This window comes from Hemiscyllium ocellatum, chromosome 20 (genome assembly GCF_020745735.1).
Source record: "Hemiscyllium ocellatum isolate sHemOce1 chromosome 20, sHemOce1.pat.X.cur, whole genome shotgun sequence".
Taxonomy (NCBI): domain Eukaryota; kingdom Metazoa; phylum Chordata; class Chondrichthyes; order Orectolobiformes; family Hemiscylliidae; genus Hemiscyllium; species Hemiscyllium ocellatum.
This window is the reverse complement of record NC_083420.1, coordinates 50,227,276-50,241,619: the sequence shown is the minus strand read 5'-3', so window position 1 is coordinate 50,241,619 and position 14,344 is coordinate 50,227,276. Positions and strand designations below refer to the sequence as shown.

At 39.5% G+C, this 14,344-nt stretch overlaps 1 protein-coding gene across 1 annotated transcript in view; it reads right to left on the bottom strand.

Moving 5' to 3' along the window:
- fbxl18 (F-box and leucine-rich repeat protein 18) overlaps positions 1 to 14,344 on the bottom strand; it is a 34,142-nt gene that overhangs the window by 6,827 nt on the left and 12,971 nt on the right. Inside the window, exon 3 of the mRNA XM_060840348.1 lies at positions 12,172 to 12,390. Within this exon, the coding sequence (XP_060696331.1) occupies positions 12,172 to 12,390 (219 nt within the window). The remainder of the gene's footprint in view (positions 1 to 12,171; positions 12,391 to 14,344) is intronic.

The following is a 14,344-nucleotide window of genomic DNA, read 5'->3' as shown; positions in this document are numbered from 1 at the left end:
TAACAATATAAATGCAGCTGACCTCCATCTCTTAAAGCATCTCTCTTTTTCTCTCTCCATCTTTCCCTTTTCTCCACAAGCTTCAAAAAGTTATCAGCTATCCAGAAAACATTTCTCAGGTGGTGTTTTTTGGAGGGTGCAAGTACAGAGCAAGAGAGGCAGAATATTTGATACTGACTGCAGCAAGTCCTGTATCGTTCCCATGTATGTGACTGCTTTCTTACACCAACCCAACTAATTGAGTTATTTTTGCATAATCATTCTTGATCTATTCGTAAATAGTTGTCAAAAGTCTGGATTTGCACAACTGTCCTTTTTTTTGACAACTCAATCCATAATACAGCTGTGCCTTACAAATGAAATTCAGCAATACAAAGCAATAACATGAAAGTATGTTCACACGCACTGATCAGAGCAACAAAGAAAATAAATCTGTTGGGGTGATTACTGACAGAAGGATTACTGGCATTCAAATAGGTTCATACCTGAATAATACTCATTTGGGCAAGGTACCAGAGGGATATCTGGACTTGTGGACCCCACCCCAACAAGGCTCACTGATTTCATGGTGGTACAAACATTAAATAAAAAGGAAGTTCTAAAACAGGCATAGACAAATCTTAAAGAATCACAACCCTGCAGCAATCACAGCTGCAGAGAATGGTCCCACCTGTTATTGAAAGGAAAAATGCAACAGCCATAAAAGAAAAACATTCATTACTGAGGGGTCGGAGCAAAAAGAGAGGATAACAAACAGGCAGGACAGAGAAAGAAAAATAAAATATCTTGCTCAAGTGACATTTAATCTAATGTACAGTCTAAAAGCTTGAACTGAAAAGACGTAAAGATCAACAAAAAATGGCCTAGTCTGTTAATATGCCTTCATTCCAACTGTTCCCTGCTTTGTTTACACCGCATACCTGCTCCAACTGGTTTAAATTCAATCCCTCCATTTAATCGTCCATCACCTCAGGGTAGCTCAGTCTTTAATATATAAGGATTCTTTGCTCCAACTAAAATTACCTTTTGAAGAAGTCTCAAAATGGGATGCAAACAAATCAGAGAAGAAACCAGAATATCTCCTCCACCAAAGTAATTTGGAAGCTGGACAAACAACCAGTCAACATTCATTACCCATGCACACACATGGATCAAACAGCCATGACAGCAGGGGCTAGTGTGCAGACAGTAACACTGGGTGAATACTCCAACCAAGTCATGTCCACACCTTTAGAATAAGTGAAACCTGGAAGGAGGGAAAGAGAGGAATGAAAGCATAAACTAGTCAACATACAATCACTAAATGATGACAGGCACCTTCTCAGAAACTGCCTCAATTCAGTTACTGGAAATTACTAACTTTGTTAAGGGCAAACATAATTTGTTTCGTTACTGCAAATTAAGCATTCTAGCACATGATACAACACAGTGCGCACTGCAAACTGTGGCCAGAATGCTTTTGCTTGACGAGTCCCAACAGGAACACAGATGGAAATCTTCTTGGCCCACTGCACCAACCTCCTGGTGGGTAATTACAGAGAGCACTGGCAGAGACCTGGCTGCAAGCCACTTGGCTAACCTCTTGGATGAAGACTTGAAAAAGAGGAGAGAATAGAACTGAAATAAAATTCCACAAGAGATTTTAATCACTTTTCAACAACAAGCATTTTTGAGGTAGGGAAACATTAACTTTTGATCATTTTCACTTCAAAAAGTACAGGTTTTACTCTTAATACACTGACAATTCTTACTTTCATTAGCTCTGCTTCCAACAATGGAGGATGTTAATTTTTACATAGCAAGTTGTCAAGCATTTGAAACCTAGATCTAACAGCTTTCTAAATTACTGAATTATATAACTATTCATTGAGGAGTATTTTGACTAAATTGTATATGATGTATGAAACAATTATCATGTTATTGGTGAATGAGGTGATAATATTTACAAAATCAACAAGTTACAGTAAGGGTTGGGTTTCTAAAGGTACATTTTAATAAACAAAATGTTATTAGTGACTAACAATGAGGGAGTTATCTTAACAAATTACTGTAGTAAAAATATTGCATGATGTTTAAGCGGTCATACTGGAATTAATGTTCTGTTTTAAGTCTTGTTGTCTTTGCTTTTCAAAACGGACACAAACGATCCCAATTATATCTTGAGTTGCCCACTACTGTTCTTCATTCACACACCCTCCCCAACACCACTGCTGTCAGTTCCTTTGACCATCTGCCTGCATATCCAATGTACATGCACTGATGGGTGGAAGTAAGCATAACCATGACAACTGCAGACCCACCAGAGTAATTAAAACAGACATTACATAATCCTAATTGAACACTGATGAAGCATTTCAAGGAAAAAAAACAAATCAGATGAGAACTTTTTTTGCAATTTCTAGATTAGAATTTTTTGAAAAATGAAGTTCATTAACATAATCTTCATCCAGTGAGCTACACAACCTATACACCTGCCATGCTAGGTAAACACTGAAAGATTAGCTCAATTGGCTTCTTATTTCTTTATGGCTCCAAATATTTTTTTTTAAAAAAAAGAGGTTTTTTGCCCTTTTTCACACAGTCTTAGGACGTTCCAGAGCACTTTGCAGATTATTGAACATTTCTGTGGTTAATCACAGTTGTAAAGAAATGCACCTGTCAATTTGCACACAGCTGCAGAATAATAGCAACCAGATATATTACCTCAAGAATAATGCTTTAAACATTTTTGCAAAGTTCATATTTAAGACAGTTACAAAGACTTTGATTTGTCCTGTACTACAAATTCAATTCTAAGAAGTGCTGCAATGTCCCAAATGTTAGACTCCACACAAACACCAGTTATAATAGTTGACTAATGCAAGTTTACCAACAGCTATAAATGTGCACTCCTGCTGAGTTTATTCAACAAAACGAAGTGTTCAAGACTGACATATTATTTGAATATTTTGCAAATCATGATGCTTGACATAGTAATTGTCCAGCTAGATTACACACAAATGAATTTAGCATGAAACATCTTGAGCCAACAGACCATACCAGATCCTTATTCAGTACTGTCTCACCATCGGCTTGGTAATTCTGCCAAAGCCAGTCTACAATGGGATCAGTGGATAAATAAATGGAAATCTTATTGTCCTTTGGTTCCTGGTTCAGTATCTACACATTCTAATGGTCTGGCAGATGACAGTTCTTTTGAGTAGCTGCTCCTGCTACTGCCCAAATAATAACTATTGTAAACTAAATATTGATGTCCTGTTTTGCTGGGTGGCTCAATGTAACCTGATACTAATTTAGGCAGTTAAGCGCCAGTTTGACAGATTGCATATAGGTCGTTCAATTTATTTAGTCTGCATTATCTGGAAAGCTTGGTATGATTTATTTTCCAAAACATGATCAAATATCAGCAACTGCTTATTGACAATATTGAGAAATCAACTTACATGATCTAGACTAAATTTATATTCTTACAATGGTAGGCCTGAAGTGAACAATAAACCCATTTCTCCAAAGCATTTCTGTACAAAAGGTGTTTTTCTTTTAAAAAAAAGCACCATTTTAAGTTTTCAAATTTGTGATTCCAGTTGAAAAGTTACTTCTAGACATTAACAGCGATGTGGAAAAAGAAAACAACATTTTCCTCCTGTTATAGATATTTATAATCAACCTGTGTTATGAAACACTTCTGGCAGAACCTGAACTTCAGCTTCTGGTTCAGACATGCTTCAACAAAGTGCTTTTAGGATTGGCATCAGCTGTAGCTCAGTGGTAGCACTCTCACTTTGGACTCAGTCAGGCAGGTTCAGTCTCACTCCAAAGTACCAAATTTAGTTGGAGGCGCTGCTTCTTGATAAAATGTTAAATTGAGACTTTGCCTTCTCAGGTGGCTGTAAATCTTGCCATGACACTGTTCGGGAGGATAGGGGGGAGTCTACCCCTGGGACCTGGCCTATATATGTACCCCAAAGCATAAAAAGGGATCTGATGGTAACATTGAAATTAGTTGCCCCGCCTCCTACAGTAAAACACAGGTGACACTTCAAAAGTGCTTGATTGATTGTAAAGCATTCTGGCATATCTGGAAGTCAGGACATGTGACATATAACATTCAAGCCTGTGTTTCTTTTAATTAACTCGCCCATTGATGTAGTGCTCAAACAAACGGCAAGCCATGCAGACCAGCTAGTAGGTATTACAAAGTGTGTTGCCCACTCTGACTTCCTAGTATAGGTGTGTCAGAGAGATTTACAGATTGATTGATTATCAGTCAGTCTGTTTGGTTGTGTTAGGCCTTCCATGACTGTCAAATCCTGGTGTGGGACCTGGACCAAGAATTTCTGACTCAGAGACAGGGACAGTACCAGTGTGCCACAAGACATCGAGGCCAAACTGGAACAAACTACAATCATGAGGTGCTGCACTTGATAAACTGGGGAATGAAAGTGCTAACTTTTCAAATGGAAGATTTCAGATACAATTAGAATCCAGATTGCGATTTTTGACTCTCCTCCTTGAAGCCAGTCCTTCATACCATTGAACTCACAATCATGTTTACATCATTCTGCCCCAACCTTATTACAATATGCTTGCAGGCAGTAGGTTTGCAAGATTACAACATGACCCTCCTCACCAGTTTGTGGGCCCAAACTCCTATTAACTCCTTGTTATTGTTGCTGAGCGAATTAGGTGGCATTAAGAGTCCATCCTCTTCTTTTAAAAAAAAAATGGCTAAAAGTTCTTTGTGAAGATTAAGTGTACAAAACACAACCAGACTATATATGAAGAAAACCATCTCCTTCTGCAGATCTAGGCAGCAACAGAGACAAAAGCAGCAGCTCCTTAAAATATAAAAAAGACTGAATTGTCAATTCAGACATAGCTAGTTCAAAAACTTCATAAAATTACAGTCAAAAGAATCAAATACCTCAGTTTGTAGTTTACAAGATGAAGACAATTCTCCATTTGCTGAGCATAGGTGCCTATTTTGCACTGGAAAATTCATACAGCTCAGTTACTCATAAATGAGTTGCCTGCGATGTTCGCACTACAAAACAAAGGCTGCTTTATTTTCATGCCTATTCTCATCTCGCTGGTGAGAGTGCAGTTGGCAGATAGCGCTAACTGGGCTCAAACATCTAGCCTTCATTGAGGCGTAATGCATGGTTAATGACTGAAGGAGTGCGCATCTGTGCTTTTTTGTCAGGATTCACCCTATTGCATTTTGGTTCTTTCAGGCTTCACACCCACATTATATGCACAGATTTACTCCTGCTCGTGCACATGCACAATTTCTAAAACAAGTATTTATTTCTACTGATTTTTGGCATAACATTAAACTATACAAGTTGAACTAGAAGGTATCTCTGATAGTCCATTTTTTTGCTAATCATGCTTCAAGACAAACATCAAGGGTTAACCGAATTGTTAAAAAGCAAATTAAATGTACTTCGAAACTGAACTGCTTTATGATAAAAGAAAAATTGTGTTTGAATAATGTTAGGAATCAAGAGAGTTTTAAATCTGCACCGTTAGTTTCTGTTAAAAGAAAACTAAAAAATGGAACAAGCATGTCAGCAACATACCTACAATGTTGTAAACAGGTCAATACAGGCTGTAGTTAGTTCATCCTCTTTCCTTAAATTTTTCTTCCTCTTCTGGGAGCAATTTAAACAGACTTAGGATTCAATGTGTACCAGCAGTCCTTCTGTAGCCCATCTCAGCCGCCATTCTGTAGCTAGGACACAGAGCTGCTGCAAAGTTCAAAGACTCTGTCACTTGTCCACAGAGACTGCAAAAGCATCACAGAACGCGGATCAAAAATAATTCTGCCTTTGAGCCATCCCAGCAGAGATACCTGATTCCACCACTGTTACTCTCCCCTTCACCAATTGGCAAAGTCAGTACAGAGCAGGGATCCAAACCTGGGATGGAAGGGCACACTATCACTACAAAATCTGATGCTGATATTAAAGACATCTTGTCTGAAATATGAAATATTTCTCTCCACAAATGCTGCCTGACCGGATGTGTATTTACAGCTGATTTCATTTTGCCTCAATAACATATCCACCTAATGAGTAATCAGGAAGCTTTTATACTAAGGCAGTTTATGTATGAAACAATTACTCAGTTTAAAAAAAACAGAGTTAATGAAAAATAAAAATGAAACACTGAATACAATGAGCTGAGCAAGCAAAGAAAATATTAAAGAAGCTTTAAATTGTGTAACAAGCAGTAAATTTCATTTGGTTGTGATTTCTTCAGTTATTGAGTGGCAATTTTGCTTTCCTCCTTGACGTCAAATGTTACAGGCTGATTGACACCTAGAAATCCAAACGGATGGAAAAGATTTAGCCTGTTTATTCCCAGCCAAACATGTTGGTCTTCTCATAGTCTCGGCTTACACACAACGGAAAACAGTCAGTCAGTCACTTGGGCTAGAGAAAAATCAACTAATAACTAGAACCATTCCTCAACAGTCAACACACTATGTTAGTAAAGAGACAGAGAAATTAACAGAAAAAGGAGTGTGAAAAACTACAAAATACTATACCGGTGACCTATTCAACCAAAATATAGAAGCAATCAATAGCAAAAAAGTTAATATCATTGGCTATATGGTATATGGCTCCAAGACAGTGTCGGGAAATTCTCCAACCTGCCTTCATAGATGTAACTTGCTCGGAAAACAACAAATGCTGGAGATCACAGGCGGGTCAGGCAGTATCCATGGAGAGAGAGCAAGCTAACATTTCAAGTCTAGATGACTCTTGATCAGAACTGACGTAAAATACCAAAGAGACATCTAGACTCGCAATGTTAGCTTACTCTCTCGCCATGGACACTGCTTGACCTGCTGAGATCTCCAGCATTTGTTGTTTTCAGTACAGAGTCCAGCATCTGAGGTAATTTGCTCCTACATTGTGCAACTTTGCTCAGTTTTAGCTGAGCCACTAGGTGGAGTGCTTGTTCAACAACAGAATTTAAATTTGCGGAGAGGTTGTGGCCCAAATAGTCAGTGGAGTAGTGCAGACTGGAGCTGTGCGTCAGGATCATGCATAATCCCTGACACAGCTGATTCAATGGGAACTGCTTGGGAAATGGAAACCTCTGATGGGCAATTCCCTCAGTTCTGGAGTTCTCTAAGAAAGCTCCTTGAAAAGCAAAAACCTTGAAGGTTCCAACTCAATTAGTTTTATTTTTATTCATTCACGGGATGTGGATTGGCTAGGCCAGTATTTATTGTTCAGACAGCAGTTGAGAATCAACCACGTTGCTGTGGGTCTGGAGTCATATGTAGGCCCGACTGGGCACGGATAGCAGATTTCCTTCCCTAAAAGACATCAGTGAACCAGAAGGGGTTTTCCAACGATTGGCAATAGTTTAGGCGGCACAGTGGCTAGCACTGTTGCCTCTCAGCGCCGGAGACTCTGGTTCAATTCCCAACTCAGGCGACTGACTGTGTGGAGTTTGCATGTTCTCCCCGTGTCTGCGTGGGTTTCCTCCGGGTGCTCCAGTTTCCTCCCACAGTCCAAAAGATGTGCAGGTTAGGTGAATTGGCCAGGATAAATTGCCCGTAGTGTTAGGTAAAGGGGTAAATGTAGGGGTATGGGTGGGTTGCGCTTTGGCGGGTCAGTGTGGACTTGTTGGGCTGAAGGACCTGTTTCCACACTAAGTCATCTAATCTAATCTAATTAGACTTATTTTTATTTTGGTGAATTCAAATTCTACTATCTGCACTGGTGGGATTAGAATCTGGGTCCGAAGAACATTACCTGGGTCTCTGGATGAATAATCTAGTGATAATATTACTAGGCCATCAACTCTAAGAGGCTTAAAAACCTTCTTTAACATCCATGACTTAGTCACCACTGATCCCTTGGCCCTACCAACTATACCTCTTTGATCTCCGACAACCTCTGTCCCACCTGCCCAACCTAAAACATACTAGTATACCATTCCTGACTTGACCCTGACAGCATCCTGTCCCAACTCTGATTTACCCCTACCCTCAGACCCAATCACCGCACATCCATAGCCAGCTGGCATTTCCCTCAGTCTGAATCAACAACTCAACACCCATTTTCCAGACCAGTACCCTGCCTTGACCTAATCACACACCCACCCTCATCCATCTTCCAAAACTAATGCCCTGTCTCAATTCATCTAACCCCCCCTTCCTTACCCACTTTACGAACCCTGCCTTGATGTAACCACACACGCCTCCCTCACCCATCTTCCAGACTCAGTATCCTGCCTCGATCTAACCATAGACCAGATGAACTACCACCACCAGACGACTCTCATCCACCTCCATTGAAGATCCAAAGCCCATGATCTTTGAACGTGACCCCAACCCCTGCCACAGGTCCACCCAACAAGCAGGCTCCCTAGGTCCCAGTCTGACTATAAGCACTCATTCACTTACTCTGCACCCTACACAGTTGGTACCCGTAACCCCCTCACCCAACTTCCCACCTAAACCTGCACTACTATATACAGTTTATCCTTCACACTTTTACAGGAACTGTCAAAGTGGCTGTCAGTGCTGCTGGACATTTAAAACCACAGAACACAGCTCACTGGCTGAGTGCTGCAAATGGAGCTGTGGTTTCTAAAAAGATCTCCTTTGCTGCTGGATTCATAGGCAGGTTCATCATAGGAAGCTCCTGACTGAAATTTCCAGCACAGACGTCATCTAGAGGTAATTTTTAATCTGTTCAGGGTCAGAAATATGAAATGCTGATGAAACTGTTGTAATGCGATAACCGTGATTGGAACCTGTACACATCAGGGCGATAATAACCAGAGTTTCCTTTTTGGATTTGTCCCTTAGGGGACAAATATTGTCCAGAATAACAGAGGTAACTCTCCTGCTTTTCTTGATGTATTACCAAGAGATATTTCACATCCACCCAACGGAGCAAACAAGCCATTAGCATTACAGCACATTTAAAAAGCAACAATACAGACATTCCTTCAATACTCCATCAACACTGCACTGGATTGTTGCATTCCAGTCTGTGGGACAGTGACTCAGGGTGTAAGTGCTACTCACTAAGTCACAGCTGATATATAATCTACTACTTACAGGTCCTGTTAGTAATAGGGAGCTGTCTGGGATGTGGACCCTCAAGCTAAAAGTAATTCATAAGTATTTTGAAAAAACAAGTATGAGGGATTTTGGGAAGACTGCAGAGGAAATCTAGCAGGGTATAGACTGAATTAAATCATTCACTACTGATTTGGAGCAAACAAAAAAAAATTTCTTAAGCAATATTAATGGCCAACTCAAGTCTGAAGATAGGAATTAGTGGGTTTGGATAGGATCCAATCCCTTCGATTCTGGAAGGGCTACCACGATTTGTTTTTAATTACCATCGAGCTAAAATTTCTACTTTAACACTTCATGTTTTTATTCGGAATGGATCAGCAGCAGTTAAGTTAAACTTAGAGTTCCAGGCCAGGTCATCACATTGAAATTTTAAAAAATATACTGCAGATATTTGAGTCTGAAAATAAAAACAGAAAATTCTGCAGAAGCTCAAGTCTGGTAGGATCTAGGGAGAGAGACTCAGAGTTTGTGTCCAATATAACTCTTCTTCAGAATAAGGAATGGTAACAGATTGAAAACCTAATTCTGCTTCTCTCTCCACAGATGCTTCCAGACCTGCTGAGTTTCATCATAGTGAAGTGACTTGCCAGATCCACACACCATGGCTAATGGATGCACTGGTAAACATGGAAAACATGTCTGGATAGGTCCTCCACATTTTACCACTTGGTCTGAAAATAATGGAAATGGAACTTACATCTTTATGTCACTGGAGACTAAAAGAATAGTGATTGACAGAGGATTAATCAGCAGTGGAAAGATTCATCCAATATTCACTAGGAGTGAATATTATTGATAGGGCTTTTTTTATCTCAAAGAGATGTTCTACCTTTTCCAAGATGCTATTAAAAGTTGGATACGGATCCATTTTGTCTTGGCATAAGGACATCCACAAACAGCTGACTGCAAAACACTACAGCTAATAACTTGCTGTCAAAAAACGATTCTTTGCTACTTGATGTGATCTCTAATCAATTTTAAACCAGCAAAAAGTATGAACCAAGAATGATACAGGCTTCAAAAAGGCGAGGAAGGACACACTTGTTTCATTCCATATCCCTTATTAATCTCACTGGGCCTCACATGATTAACTTCACTGCACTACAAATATAGCATGGAATGGCAAAAGAGGGAGAAAGCTAAACCTCCTGCACAATGACCTACATCACGGTGACATAGGGAAAATAAATAGGTCTTCGCTTCAGGCCATATTTTCAGAAAAATGACCATAACAGAATCAGCAAATGAGCAGCAGTGGCCACATACTTTAAAATCCAAAGCATCGCCTGTAAATGGACTAGCATTATAAGAAATCTACCAGGAACTCAAAGCATGCATTATAAAAGCTAGTGACTCATAGGGGAAAAAAATCCACTCAACTCAGCCCTTTGGGCAATAGTGTAAATTAGGGAGTGCGCAAGTGACTGCATATTCCCACTGTCACTTTTCAATGCTATTAATTTTTTTTCCTGATATCTTTCCTTCCTATTGTATTTTTTACCTTTGCTTTTTATACTTCAGTACTCCTTAATTTGAAGTTGTGCTTTTCCTCTCCCATCCTATTTTATCATTCCAGAGTGCAGCTACCTTCAAACACACATACATCATACACAAGAATGGAGATTACAGATAACATTTTCAGGAAATCCAGAGGGATTAAGTACCTCTATCCATTATGAAAAGGATAATGTACACATGAATCATTTATGAGTCCACATCGACCATATAAATCAAACAATCCACTAATAACTCTGCACGACTGCTGCTCTTTTTATTCACACCAAACGTGCTCGAGTGATGCAGTGCAAGAATATGAGCAGGAAAAACATTCTAAACTATTTGTAACCTTTCTGCTGAAACACCATTTAGAGATGATGTTTTGCATGTCACAATATGGTTGTAAAACACTTAGAATACTTTAGTCCTATTCAATTCCATTATAGTGTTTAGGTTACAGAACACTCGTCATATTGCCCAAAATGGAAACTGGAGTCTGATACCTCTTACAAGATCGCCCCCTACTGAAAATGTAAAGAAAGCTCTGGAACTTTAAAATGATTTAAACTAGAGTTAAAGCCCTGTTATATAAGGAGCAGAATTACTCTTGCTCTGCTTAGATATGCAGTAAGTCAAATCAGACATTACCTGTAAAGGATGCAGCATGGAATATTATGCCAAAAAAGTCAACTACTTTAATACATCTGCCCAGTGCTATAAAATAAGCTACGCATTCCTATTGTTATATACACAAGACACTGCATTTCAAAGAAACCTGCTGTGCTGAAGTATGGAGTTTCTATTAACCCCAGAATCCACAATCAAGTGAACAGCAGTATTGACAACCCCCAATCAACTTTAGAAAGAAATGCAAATCACTTCAAAATCACAAAATATTTCTTTGCTGTGTCAATCTCCACATTTTTCCCTCACCTTGAAAGCACAAATTTATTTTGAAATGTGGTGCACTAGCCCTGGTAGCCTTCTGGTATCTTCATGGGAGAGTTCGACAATATTTATAAGTTATGTGACCAAGAGACCTTGGGCTGGGATGCCAGTTGTTATCACAATCAATGATGTGCATCCACACATGCAAATTTCCAGCAAGAGACATGCAATAGTAATCAGCAATGCAAAGGCTGGCTGCTTAGTGTACCCTTCCTCACCAGAGGAGCATTTGAGGCCAATTGTAGACTCTCTAATGCCACACAAGGCAAGCTCAGTTAAACCTTACAGATCTGCATTGTGGCGGTGGGAGCAACGATAACGGTTTCAGGAATGCAGTAAAACCCGAGCAAGATACCAGGCACTTGGCGGTAACGGTTTAAAATATGAAATCTTAATTTATTTAAATAACATTTTAAAACCCATAACACAAATGCATTGATGGGACAGAAAGACAACTGGTTGGTTATCTGATGCACTTTATTCAGTATTTTTAGATCCATTAAAGTTCATTGGTGTACTTCCAAGGCATTAGCATCTTGAGCATTGGTTCCTTTTATATATCACATCTGCAACTTGCTGCTTTTGTACTCAATCAATTTCCTTCCACTTACCCTGTAATCAGTGCTTGCTGAAGGTTCTTGCAGGCCACTAGAGTTTCTCCTGTAAACATGTGACACATGACGACATTCGAGCACTTGGTCATGAATGATATCACTGCATCATGCTGAAAAGTTCCGTGCCGAGAAACTATGCAGAATCGCTCCAGTGATGAGCAATGCCCTAGTGCTTGAAAGAATTGTGCACTTGCTGACAAGTACGGCTGTTCTAGCCTGCAGTAGGAACAAAATAACAGAGTGCAAATCTTAACAGTGTGTTCTACAACCTTGTAAAGTATCAGCTTTCAAAGTAGATCTGCACTTTTCATCACATCCTACAAGAAAGTTCAAATAAAGATGAATTGAACAAGAATAAATACATGGATATTTTACCACCTTTCCAAAACCTCTCAACTTTTATTTCTGTCTGCTTAGAATGTGCCAATTCTGGCTGGTCACTCCATCAGTACTAAGTTAATTAGAAGGAACTATATCTATAATTAAGAATGTTGTTTCTCTCCACATTGCCTATCAATTATTTTCCTATTATGAATTCTTATACCCATTTTTATAATGAAATCTGCCTGTGTGAACTTGCCACGCTGTATTGTCACTTTCTTGCATTCTCAGCTCCTACCTTGTGTGTCATTTTGTAACTATCAGGATGGCTGCCATATGAGTTCAAAATTAGAGACTGGCTGGGCTGTGTCTCCCAGTCAAATAATCTTCTCCTGGCAACAAGCATAATAACATAGTGCAACTATAACCGCTTGATCACAAAAAGGGACTTTGTTAGTATACACCAAAACCATATTTCAGCCAAAATCTTTAAGATACATCTGAAGGGTGTGTGAGGAGAGAGAGAGGAAACTCATACAATTTTGGCAACAAACATTACGACTTTCTTTTTAAAATTGTTCATGAGGTGAGAGTGCCACTGGTGAAGTCTGCAATTGTTGATTTAAAGACTGTATAGGAACTTACCCAGCAACCTTATACAGGTTGTTCTGTTTAACACACACTTCATTAACACGACTTTGTGATAACACGATTAACAAACAGGGGACACTGCTTCTAAATCATGAAGTTTTGAGGCATGTATTGGTTTAAATGGTGCTGCCATTACACAATTTTCTTGTAACAGGATTGCATGAGAACAGAACGACCGGTTACAGACTGTATTCTGAGAAGAGAATAGCCAATTTGGTCATCCTGCTGGAAAGTGTATGCTTGGATCTGGATCGAATGTGTGACTTTGTTATCGCCAAAACAGCAGCCAGCCAAGTTTTACTGTCCAGACCCAACAATAGAGAGCAGTCAGATTGTGAGTATATGTGCTGTTTCATGTTATCAAAGTATTTCTCACGTGCAGAAGATATTGAGTAGGATTTACAGTTAGCAGGTATGGGGTACTCTGAATGTGGAATAAACAGTATGAGAAAATAGAAAGGGAAGGACTGATACAGAAAGGAAAGGTTGTTTCTGGTGGAACTCTGCTGAACATCATAAGAATCCAGATCTGATAAAAGGCTGCAAGATTTTCAAAACAGATCGGATGGCTACTTAAGTATGCCTTGTTACCTCCTCCCACCTTGCTTACCCAAGCGACTCAAACCCCAGACTCTTCTTTCCCGGACACTGCCAAAACATAATTCATTCTTTCCAGATCCTCCCATAAAAGTGTAGGATACCTGCAATTACCCCAACTAGTCAAATGTACATGATCCAATCCTGCTAACGGGGCCACTCAAAGTTTTTGACATGCACCCAAACTTCAAAATCCCTTCTCTGGTTTCTCAAATTCTCTTCCGGATACAATCCAGCCCCACTACACCCTCGCCTATCAGGACAGATCAACCTCCATCTTCCTCTGTATAACATAATCCTATTTGTACTTCCTATCCCAAATGGGAATGACTTCCTTGCCCAATAATTCCAACATCACCATGTTTCCTGCAGTCCCTATTCTCTTGCTTCCTCCCTTGCAGTACATTTCTCCCATTAGCTCCCTGACAAGCTCTCCCTGTTAAAGCTCAGCACTGAAATATGTCACTTTATTTGCTGTATATGATGGGTTTCAAAATTCAAGCAGGAAATATAGAAACAGAATATGGAGGGGGGTTGGAACATGTCGGGAACCACAGTGATGAATTGAGGAACACACCAATGAGAAACTTCTACAGTGATA